The 12,322-nt window shown below is 40.1% G+C and overlaps 1 protein-coding gene across 1 annotated transcript; it reads right to left on the bottom strand.

Annotated features, from left to right (window-relative positions):
* Positions 1-9,250: 9,250 nt before the first annotated feature.
* Positions 9,251-11,275, bottom strand: KIF2B (kinesin family member 2B). The gene has a single exon (XM_004707036.1). The coding sequence runs from the start codon at positions 11,273-11,275 to the stop codon at positions 9,251-9,253; it is 2,025 nt and encodes a 674-aa protein (XP_004707093.1).
* Positions 11,276-12,322: the final 1,047 nt, after the last annotated feature.

Genomic DNA, 12,322 nt, shown 5'->3' on the forward strand with positions numbered 1-12,322 from the left:
TACTGACTCCACAGGAGAAAGACTTGTCAATCTCTTTCCATAAAGATTACAGGCACACAAAAAAATCTATGGAACAATTCTACTCTATAATATTGGCCTTATGAATGGAAATGGACTTGATGGCACTTACTAAACAATTGCCACTGAAAGAGATGGAAGAAAAGTGGTCACCTTAAGACCAAGTCCCTTACTCACATAGATAATAAACTACAGCCCAGATTGTGAACACCTTGTCTAAATTCATAGACTTAGTTAACTCCAGAGGCAAAATAAGAACATAACTTTGCTTTGAATTCAGAATCTAGGGCTGGTCTTTCACAGATTTCAATAGTTCATGTTTCCATGATTTCAAGAAAAGAAACATGTCTTCAGGAAAATGCGGTCATCATCAAGAAATGTATTCCATGTCGTTATTGTCTTACTTCTGCCTATCTTTAGCACCTAAAGAAATCCTAAGCTTTTGAATAGTGATGTTTAATGTTCACATCCTAAATAATGAGCTGGATTTGATTTTATATAAAAAAACGAGTAGCTGAATATTATTTATTAGGCTTTTTCAAACAACCAAACATGTTATCATTATCTGGCATTAAAAATATAAAGCTATGCCATTGATTTTCATTTTGAAACTCCATTTTAGATAACATTGAACAATAGATGTCACTGTTTTTCCAATAAAAAATAACAAGTTATTTCATTTGATTGCTTTTCTTCAGAAGCAATCCTTGTGCTGAACAGATAAGTAATAAGGGTTCTGGTAGAAAAATCCTAAACAATAGCAGAATCTTTTAAATATTAATATATGTTAATTTTCTCTGAAACAGTTAATATACTCAATCCATTACTTTTTGAATTATTTTATATATAAGCAATCTAAAATTGCCCATTTGATGCCTTTTTATTAATGTTTTGACAATTAGGTGTTATTACAAGGAGAGTTTTAAACAAGTTATTATACAGTAAGGGCTACGCCAGGGGGAAAGAAAACTCTCAGAGTATAATTAATTATATTTTAAGTCCATGTGATGTCTAGGAAGCTAAGTTGATTGACAAGAAATCTATACAAAATGGAAATCAGTGCTACAGAAACCAAAAAGCAGGCATTATAAGTAATGCGATTGAGGCCAATTCCCATGGACGGTCAAGTGATAGCCTGTCTTCCAGATCTCAGGCCTGAACTCAAGAACATATTTAAATGTATATCAATTTGGCCTAAGCAAATCAGAATTTTTAAGAGCTGAGGTCAAGTTTCAAGCTGCCAGAAAGAGGAAGTTGACTTTAGAGAAACAATGAGATGTGTTTGGAAATTAGTTAAGAAGGGTATTGCTTTACACCTGCAGTGTATTTTGGAGGAAGGTCTGGTTGTTAGGGTACTAGAAGAGAGCTAAAACAAATTAGAATCATTTTCTTTACATTCTCCATGGATCGTAGCATATTCTGCTCATTTCTTAGGTTTTCAGACACCTGATGCCAAAAAATAGATGAGTTTAGAATGCTTGATAATGAGCAACAAACACACAGGATTTGAATCTATGACGTCTAATGTATTTTTCACCCATAGATAGCATGCTCACATTAATAATGTATAAAAATAATGTATGCATGTATTGTATAACAGTAATATCACACATAGCAGACATACAAGATAATGAGTTAAAGGATCATATGGTTTGAAAAACATGACATGCAATGGCAATTAATTGCATAACAATACCCTATATTCTAATTTTAAGTTGGTTTAAGATTTATTTATCTCTTTGTCAAACATTACTGAGGCTAATCTCTAACTCCTCAACCCATGGTAACCTGACTTCTAGACCAATCATTTAATCAAATTGACCTCTCAAATATTATTGAGAAAAAATTCACTGCCATCAACTCAATTCTAACTCACAGTGACCATAAAGCAGTGGTTCTCAACCTTCCTAATGCCACGAGCCCTCATGTTGTGGTGACCCCCAACAATAAATTATTTTCATTGCTACTTCATCACTGTAACTTTGCTACTGTTATGAATCAGGCGACCCCTGTGAAAGGGTCATTCAACCCCCAAAGGGGTCGCGACCCACAGGTTGAGAATCACTGCAAAGGATAAAACCGATCTGTTCCTGTGAGTTTCCAAGGCTGTTAACTCTTTATGAAATGATAAAGCCCTGTCTTTCTTCTGAGCAGTGACTAGTGGTTTGAACTGTTTACCTTTGGGTTAGTAGCCCCATGTGTAACCACCACCACCACCACCACCACCACCACCACCACCACCAGGGAGCCTACAGAAAAGAGGAAAACTTTGTAGAACTGCTCCATACATTTTTTGAAGTGGTAAATCTTTATGAAAACACACTGCCTCATCTTTATCTTACAGAGTGGTTGGTGATTTTAAACGTTTGACCTTTTGGTTGGCAACCCAACACTTAGCACACTCTGCCATCAGAGAGCTTCAAAGATTAGTAATGATTTACACCTGATCAAATACATTGACTATTCTTAAGTCTTTATTCCACTGGAACACCACTTTCAAATATTTCATATTTGGGCGACAGTCTGTGCAATTCATCATTCAGAAAATGCTTACTTTGTTTATATATGCCTGGTACTGTTCTGGGCCTGGGAATACACAAACTGAGGAGACTGTCCGTCCCCTCCAGCGCGTTCATGATTTTTGTGGAGAAGAGGATATGTGAGGGATATTTTCATGTATAAATTGACTGATCTGCTCATAGCTTCAAATGTCCTTTCTTACATTGCTAGTCTGTTCAGTTACTCCTCCATCATCCCAAATTTAGGAATGGAACATTTTGGAAAGCCTTCGCCTGACCTTTTAGCTAAACCAACTGTCATATTCAGTATACACTTTACACACCAATAACAACCAGTACACCCTGTTTACAATTAGGGTTTATTTTTTTTATGTTATGAGCTCATATGAATGTCGAATGGATCCTTAACCTAATTACTTCTGTGTTAGAAGAGAACAAGAATGAACAGATACACATACTGTTGGGAAAGACAGATGCCAGGTGAAAAGTATTTATAAAAAAGGAGAAAAACACCAGAATAAAATGAATTGGAGCCTAATAAAAGATAATGCTGACAGTTTATATAGAAGCCCTAAGATTTGAAAAAGGGAGCGGGGGGATGATTATAAAGTCAGTTAGGACTTTTTGTAAAGAAATTGTCACAATTCCTAAAATGAGAAAGTATGAATATTTTCAGTTCTTGGAAACACACATTTATACAAATCACTTTGAACTCACAAATTGCTCCATGGGAGAAAAATGAAGTTATCTACTATGACTCTTTAAAGAGGCAGTCCACGGCAACCTTAATCTACTAAGGTATTGGTGGATTTTAGTCCCAGCCTTTTGCTTGGCAATCAGGTGCTTGACCACTTAGAAACCAGAATGTCCAATAATAAGATACTCTCACAACACACAGAATACAATAATTTCAACCCAAAATCAAAGTCACTACTGTTGAAGCTATTTCAACTCCTACTCAACATATAGGAGAGGGTAGAAATGCTCCATAGTGTCTCCAAGACAGTACATGTTTATGGGAGCAGAGAGCTGCACAGCCTCATATTGCCCCAAAGGAGGGGTCCAGTGTGTTTGAACTGCTGACCTGGTGCTTAGCAACTCAATGCTTAACCCACTGTGTACCAGAGCTCCTTAAAACAAAGAATAATACATTGTCCCAAGCACAACAAAAGTTAGTAACACACATAAAAATATCAAGAAAGGAATTATCAGTCAGAACCAGTATGTATCAATCATGGTATACTTTAAAAGCAAACACGAAAACGGACATTTCTCCTATGAAACTCATAATAATTGCAAAAAAGTGACAATTTTATGACTATGAAACTATGTTTTTATTTAAATTTTATTAAGTAAAAAGAATTCAGAAAACAGATTAGTTGCATTTAGGAAACAGATGAACAAAATGAGAAACAAAGAAATTAACACCTCAAAAATTAAAAACAAAGAGAACTGTTGGAACTGAAATATAAAACACCTGAATTGGGAAAAGCAAATGAAACACTCAAGAATACTTGAATAAACAAAAGATAAAATGACTGAATTAGAAAACAAAATAACTGAATTTACTAGTTCCAAGAAAAAAAAGAGAAAACAACAACAAAATTAATAACCTGAAAGAAAAGGTAGGATTCAATTCAGAAATCTAGCATGAGATTCATTAGAGTCCCAGTACATCTTGAGAACAATAAAGCCACAGGAAAAAAACATTTCAAGAAACCCTAAATAAATAAAAGTCACTGCCATTGAGTTAATTCAATCTTGGTGACCCTCTCTCAGAGGAAAGAGTAGAACTGTTCCCGTGTGATTCAGAGATGGAAAATCTTCACAGGGGTAGAAAGCCTTATCTACGTCTCTCAAAGCAGCTGGTGATTTTGAACCGCTGACCTTGTGATTGCAGTCCAGCATGTAACCAACTACTCTACCAGGGCTTCTCAGACATTTTTGGCTAAATAAATGTATATCTTAAGAGCACTATAGGAACCCCAATCAAAAGATACAAACAGGATTAGTTGTATGACATACCATAACAAAGTTCTTGAAAACAAAACAAAAGCAAGCATAATTCTGCAAGCAACAAGAGAATAATGCAACATGGAATACCAAAGACCTTTCATAAGAATAAGTATGGCTTGTTCCCCATTAACTTAGGACCAGAGAAAATGAAGCAACATATATAAATACTGAGTGGAAACAATTGCTAACCAAGAATACTCTATCCAGTAAACTTAGCATTCAAATATGATGAGGTGAAAATAGAGAATCCCCAGTGAAGAGAGGTCTTTGGGAATTTGTCAGGACCAGACAAGCTTAGTACATAATTCACCAAAAAATATTATAATTACAAAGCACACATATTGAATATAAATTTTAACTGATAATAGAGATAGCAAAAGTGAAGGAGGGATGAACAGATCAAGAATAGATTTTGCTTATATGTCAAACATTGTTGTAATGGTATGCTGTGTAATATAAAATACAAAGCAACTGGGCAAAGTTAATGGAAAAGTACCATCTTACATAATTTTACAGACTTTTTGAAAAAAAAAAAGTTCCTTCGCATGTAGTAAGCATTAAGAAATCACCAAGAAGCAGCATTCGCTAGAATAAAATTTAGTAAATACTTCATCACAAGAAAATGCCTAACTATAAACAAAAAAGCAATGACCAAAAATAAAATATCAGGATGAAAACACCAAGATGATATAAAAGAGTAAGAAAAACAATTCATTGTCATCGATAACCTTAAAAGTCAATGGCATAAACTCCCTGTGGAAAATAAAGGGAGTGAAACAATAGATCAAATATAATATATGGTACATCCTTTTACTATCTTCAAGAAACACTGAGAGAGTGGGAGCATAGGCCGGTGGATGCAGAGGTGAAGTTAGCTGAATGAATCCACTGTTGGTAGGCTGCTGATGGCTCTGAAGATTGGCAGGCAAAGTAAAGAGGAGATCCAGCTCTGGCAGAAGACAAAGTCTCTCTCTCTTTCTTATATAAAAGGGGTTATTTATGCCAACAAGGAGGTATCATCAGACTTCAACCTAATTGATAGTTTGGCCTAGGAGTGTCTAGTTGACATAATCCTGAACCATAACAGAAAACATCAATAAAATAGACAAACCACTATCTAGATTGGCAAAAGAAAAACAACAACCCAAAACTGAAGATGCTATTTAATCAAATAAAGTAATGAAAAGGATGACATTACAACCAAAACAACAGAGTTAAAGAAGATCATCACTGAATACTATGAAAGATCATACAATAAGTTGAAAACCTACATAAAATTAACAAGATTTCAGAATATACTATCTACCAAAACAAGCATAAACACAGGTACAAAATTTAAACAGACCCATTTGAAAAGGAGAGATAGGTTACGTTATTGAAAAATTGTCAACAACAACAAAAAACACAGGACCAGATGGTTTCACCGGATAATTTTTACCAAATATTCAATCCTACGCAATCTCTTTAGCTATATTAAGGGAAAGAAACACCACTAAACTCACTGACACCACGTATAATAGCACCCAGGTGGATGAAATGTCTATAAATTAACTTAACTGAAGAAATAAGAGATTATATAACCAAAAAAAAATTGCTTTATAATTTTGTACTACAAGTACTAAAAAATACCTACAAAAGTGGAAAGTCATTGCATAGGTTAGAGTGCTTAATATAATGAAAATGTAAATACTACCTAAAGTGAGCTACAGATACAGTGCAATACCGATACAAATTCCACAAGCAGCTTTTTTTACTGAAATGGTAAAACTAGTCACCAACTTTAAAAGAAACTCCAAATATCCAAAACAATATTGAAGGAAAAAAACAAAGAAGGAAGCCTTATATTCCTCAATAGCAGAGCATACTACACAATCATTGCAGGGAAAACCAGACTGGTATTGGTTCAGCAATAGACTCATAGACCAGTGGAATCGAATTGGGACTCAGAATTAAGCCCAACTCTCTATGGACAAGGGGTAAAAGGCCATTAAGTGGGACAGAGACAGACACTTCAGTTAGTTGTAGTAGCTAATGTAGATGCTCTTTTAAAGGACCACAGTACTCAGAAGCGATAGTCTTCATTTTTAAGTAAATCTGTTATTTAGTGTGGACCCTTCTCATTCCCAAATCTTCCATTCTGGGTGTCCATCAACTTCCCTAATGGATGAAAATATTGATTAAATCATGCACTTGTTCTGGAAGACTGAAGATGAGCCATTGAAGAGATGGGGAAGTTACCTGGACAACCCTGCACCTCGGTTCAGCAAATTTTAATGGAAGATTTCGGAATGAGAAAGATCTCTGTGAAATTTGTGCATCAGGTTCTGTCTGACCAGGAAAAAGATCATGGATGGAAAACATGCCATTCTTTGAAAGAACAGATCCAAAAATACCCAGCCTTTTTTTTCCAAGGTCATTACTGGTGAGGAGACATGGAGCTATTCTTATGACCCTGAAAGTAAACATCAATCAAGCCAATGGAAAATGCCAGTGTCTCCTCGCCTCAAGAAAAGCTCATCAAGAGAAATCAAAGATCAAGATGATGCTCCTTTTTTTTTTTTTTTTAAATGTGAGTGGAATAGTGCATTTGGAGTTCATTCCACCTGGTCAGACTATTCATCAAGCTTTCTATTGAGAGGTTCTGAAAAGATTGGGTAACAACATGTGACCAAAAAAGGCCCAATATATGGCAGTGTAGACCGGGTTTTGCTGCCACGACCATGCGCCTGCTCATGCAGCCATCTCAGTGAACCAGTTTTTGGCAGAAAAGAGCATGCGCCTCTTGCCCCACGCACCTGCCTCACCTGACTCACTCTGTGACTTCTTTTTGTTCCTTTGAATGAAGGAGGGACTTGAAGGACAGCAATTTGATGGCACCGAAGAGGTGAAGAAAAAATGAGGGAGGTGTTGTCAACCATCCAAACAGAAGAGTTTGAAAAATGTTTCCAAGAATGGAATTGCAGATTTGACACAAGCGTTAAATGTAATGAAGAATACTTTGAAGGTGGTAAGGTTGTTTCATAAAACAAATTTAAATACATAGCTTTGAAAAAAAGTTTTCCTTTCTGGAGGGGTATCCCCTTATATGTGTGTATATGTTTATGTGTATGTGTGTGTATCATAAAGAATCATCTGTAGAAATCAAGAGGCAAAGTGGAAATGTTTAGAGGCTATATTGGCTTAAAATGCTCATGATAATACTTTTTCAATGCTTGGTAGCTTTTGCTAGGAACTACTATCCCATGATAAACTTATATGGCAATTATTCCCAGTCTTAATACTTTTACAGTAGAAATAAAAATTGGCAAGAATGGACCATGTCTACTAAAGGTACTAGGGGAATCTGGAAGCTACTTCTTTTCTTACTTGCTTTGCAGCTAATTCCATCTTAATTCTCTAAGGAGAAATTGGATTTGCCAGCCCTGGAACTAAGAAATATTTTTCTTATACCCTTTTCATAAATGTTTGCTGAAGGTAGATGTGCTTCACATGATTTACTGGAATATGCATATTAGAATGCCTTTACATCCCCCCCCCCTTTTTTCTTTAGTTTTGGCAAAAGGATGGCCTTTGTGATCTTTGTAGTCTTAAAATCTTCTTATTTAACTGATCTAAGGCTTTGATGTTTTCCACATTCCCTGTGAGGCCTTCTCAGTGCATGTCCCACTTTAGACCTGAGCTTTTCTACTGCTTTGCTGGCTTATTCCCTGCTTTATTTGCATGCAGTAGCACTTCGTATGTGAATCATGTAAGCAAAACAATATTGAGAACTGTATCATTCTCAATTCTAGGCTCTGACAGAGAGTCTCTTAATAACCTTTAACTCTTGCCACCTATTGACTATGACTGAGTTGTAAAAGCATCTATATCTATACCTCAGCACAATAGGGACAGATACAGAATGGGTATGATTAGATTTCTTCCATTGTGGATCCCTAAGGTGCTCTAGTGGTACAGTGAATAATTGCTTGGCCATTGGCTGACGTAGAAAATTCAAACCTACCTGCTTCTGCATGCCAGAATGGTTTGGCAGTCAGCAGTGGTTTGTAATGATTTGTAATTTGGAAATCCTACGAGGCAGCACTCGCCTGACCTAGATTGTCAGTCGGAGTCAGAATCCACTCAGTGGCAATGGACTTGGTTGGGCTTTCGGTGTTCTCCCGGGTGTGTTCCCAGAATAGTTCCTTTATTCCAAAAAATATTTTGCCTTTCTAGTTCCCCGTTTTGAGTACTATCCCATGATTAGGACGTGTGATGAAATGGTTCCATCACAGTTGGATTCTCCTATAGCAGAGTTTCTCAGCTGGGAAAATTATGGAATCTTGGTGAGATTTTTTTTTTGTCATGGGGGTCTGTCCCGTCCATTGTAAGATGTTTAACTACATCTCTGGAATCTCCCCAATGGATACTAGTATCACCCTCCCCATCCTAATTTTGACAACTGTTAATGTTTTCAGAGATGGCTAAATATGCTTTGGGGCACAAACTCTGCCTTGATTGAGAACCATTGTCTCACAAAATGACCTTGTACTTTAGAAATTCGAAGAAATAAGAGAAGAGTACATTTCTGATCAGCATGTTTTAAGATGTTTTAAATTTTCCAGTTAGATTTTTACATATAGATAATTTGGACAATTTCCCTAAGAGCGATAGGAACGGTAGCACGGTAACCTTCATTTCAAACCCGAGCTCTTGGTTTACTCTACCTTGCTCTTCTTTCCGTAGTCAGCCTGTAATAATCTCAGTTTCTTTCGAATCTCAATCAGAACGTCAATTTTCTGATCCAAAATAGCCAATAACTGGGCAATGCAAAATTCAACACCATAGTTTATTCTGTCAACTGCCTCTTGTGTGTTCATGGGCCACTGGTTGGATTCCTTCAACAAGACCATAGCGTTCTCCATTGATGGGGTAGATGATGTTTCCATTTCCCTTTCACTCTCTCCTTCCTGCTTGTTCTCTATACAAAGTGTGTTCATGCATTCCTCCATCCGAAGGGGCATCTCTGGACTATTAGCGTGTTTTTCTATCATCTTCATTGCTTCACGTCCAACTGGAAAGAAACTACGATGGGGCGGCCTGACGTGGAAAGTTAATTCTTTCACTCGGTTGGCATAGCGTAAAGTGTTGAGCGTGTTTTCGCAAGAGGCCATTCCTGGAGAGATGGTAGCAATCATGCACGTGGAGGAGTTGGGGCCTATAAAGGAGTCTCGGAGCACCTGTGTGAGTTTACTGGCTCTAAAAGGAGTGTGGGTTTTTTTCTGGCCCAGAGCTCGGATGCATTCCTTGAGGGCCAGAAGACTCTTGTTAATTTCTGCTCCTTCCAGTTGCCTCTTCCGGTTGGCCTTGGCAGTGTCCGCTCCTCTTTCGTTGCCAGCTAAGTCCACAAGGGAAAACTTGCCGTGCAATTCCCCTTGTAACTTGAGGATGATCTGGAACACCGCGTGGCTCCTGGAGGAGTGGGCATTGACAGATGTCTGCCCCGAAGTCCGACAGCTGTTCCCTCGTCCCACGAGCTTTAAAACGTCCTCTACACAAGACACTTCTTGTTCCCGCAGGCCAACCACCTGAATATGCTGGTTTCCGTCTTCAAGGACTTGTAGCTTCTTCTTCCAATTCAATAAGTCATACACCTTCCCCCCATAAATCTCAAAAAACGTCCCGTAGACTTTGAGGCTGAGCTTCTCATATGCGGGATTTGTGAGCAGAAGGAAGACGTCCCGAGCTACCAGGGCATAGATGCCCTTAGAGCAGTCCTGGTCCACGCCCGAAAAGGCTCCGCCCATGGTGTGAGTTTTCCCACTCCCCGTCTGCCCGTAGGCGAAGCAGGTGGCCATGCCCTTGCGGAAGATGGATTCCACCAGAGGCTGAGCGGTAAACTGGTACACTAGCTCATTAGAAGCCGTGGCGTCAAAGGCGTGGTCAAAGCAAAAGATCTGGTTCTCCAGGTAACGCGTGAGGTCCACCTTCTGCTTGGACTCGTGCACCATGACCACATTATTGGAAGGGATGGTGATGATGTCTAGGTCCTTCATGACGGTCTCTCGCTGGTTGAGTGGCCGCTTTCTCACGCAGACGCAGATCCTGTGGTCCTCCAGGGGCTCCGGTTGGCACATCTTGCTGCGGTCCAGGTGCCGGCGCGACTCTTCGATCATGCGCATGAGCTCCAGGTTGGGGTTTCGTGTGTTGACCTCCCGCGCCCGCTGGGCTCGGATCTCCAGCTGCTGCCGCCTGCGCTCCTCCCGCTGTTTCTGCAGCTTCTCGATTCCCCGCAGACAAGGGGACCTTCTCCGTTTCATCAGCCGAGGGTTGCTGGGGACCTCCACGGTGGGGCTGGCCCCGGAAGGCATTTCATCCTTTTGAGGGACCATTGCCACCCACCGAGTGGCCGTACGCTGGTCTCCATCACAGGAAGGGGGCACGAATGACAAGGAGGGCCGTGGCCTGGACAGCACGGGGTGTTCTGCCGAGATCAGAGCTGGGTTCAGCAGGAATAGGGTCTCTAGATCAATCTTCTTGCCTTTTTTCACTTCTTTCTCCACCCACTCTACGGTGACCCGAGCATTTTCTATGTTGACTTCCGTGACCACAGCGAGGTGAATCCGCCCGTCGCTGCGCTGGATCGCCACGCAGATGCCGACTTGGATGTCTCCGAAGTGTGGCCTCGAGGGTTTCAGAGGCAAGCGATGCGGAGCGAGTGGCAGGCAGAACTGGCTGGCCATGGCAAGTGGTGGAGGTGTCAGGGCTCAGGGAGGTCGGTGGCACTGCCAGGGGCCCTACGTGTTGGAGTGACAGGACCGGAGCCCACACCAGCCCGAAGCTCTGGGAGCACTGAGGGTGCTCCCTGTTTCAGCCTGCCTGTGTAAGGGGCACGCCCGCCGGACCAGGCTGTTTCCTGGTGCTGCGTCACAAAGGGCAGAGGAGGGCCCCTTTCTTCCATGCAGGGTAGGTGGTAGAAGTCAAGTTCATAGCTTGGAGGGAGGGAGCACACGTTCTCTGCAGAAGGACTGGGGTAGGAGGCGGGCAACTTTCTGCATATTGGTATGAAGGTGCATGGCACAGAAAATTCATGGGAATTGTGGGATTGTATTTTCTATTTTCCATGGTCATTCTCCTGCCTAAGCGTGAGAAACCCCCTTGACCTCTGCAGCCTTGACCTACCATCTCAAAGCTTTCCTTTGCAAACCGGAGAATCTTCCCTTCAACCTCAACTCGCCAGAGATCCCTGAGAACTAGAGGAAGTGGAGGCTGTTTGTAAAATCACAGGCTTTGACATTCAATAGCATATGCTGGGGCGCGGCCCGGGCGGCTCAAACCTGCCTTCTCTCTGCGTTCCTCAGGCCCTGCAAAGCGTCTTTAACTTTAACAGTCACAAGTTAGTTATTCGAGTTTAATGGGGTTTCTCATTACAAAATGAAAATGAGTTGTATGTAGCAGGTCATTGTGGTAATTTGCTAATGTGGAACTTCGCTGGGCGCAGCAGCTGGGTTTGTAAACACGAGATGTTCATCGCATTCCAAGTGGCTCTGACAGCTACAAAATGTATGCTGCCGCCACCGCCATTTTGGAGATTAGCTCTGTAATTACGATTTCAAACTCTTTTAGTAATTACACTTCTGGCCTCATTATCTATAATTTTGAGAGATGGGAAATACGTTTGATAGAAAGAGGTAATTCATCTTCTATCCCCTTCCCACTCCCAAAATATACATGTGTCCTTCAGAAGTTGCTAAGGGGGAAAACGGTAGCTCAGACTATAAGAGGGAAAA

The sequence above is a fragment of the Echinops telfairi genome, unplaced genomic scaffold, assembly GCF_000313985.2.
Source record: "Echinops telfairi isolate 266 unplaced genomic scaffold, ASM31398v2 ScPeMD7_7458;HRSCAF=8496, whole genome shotgun sequence".
Taxonomy (NCBI): domain Eukaryota; kingdom Metazoa; phylum Chordata; class Mammalia; order Afrosoricida; family Tenrecidae; genus Echinops; species Echinops telfairi.

Coding starts and splice junctions, on each gene's coding strand:
- KIF2B (XM_004707036.1), bottom strand. CDS start 11,275: ATGGCCAGCCAGTTCTGCCTGCCACTCGCTCCGCATCGCTTGCCTCTG.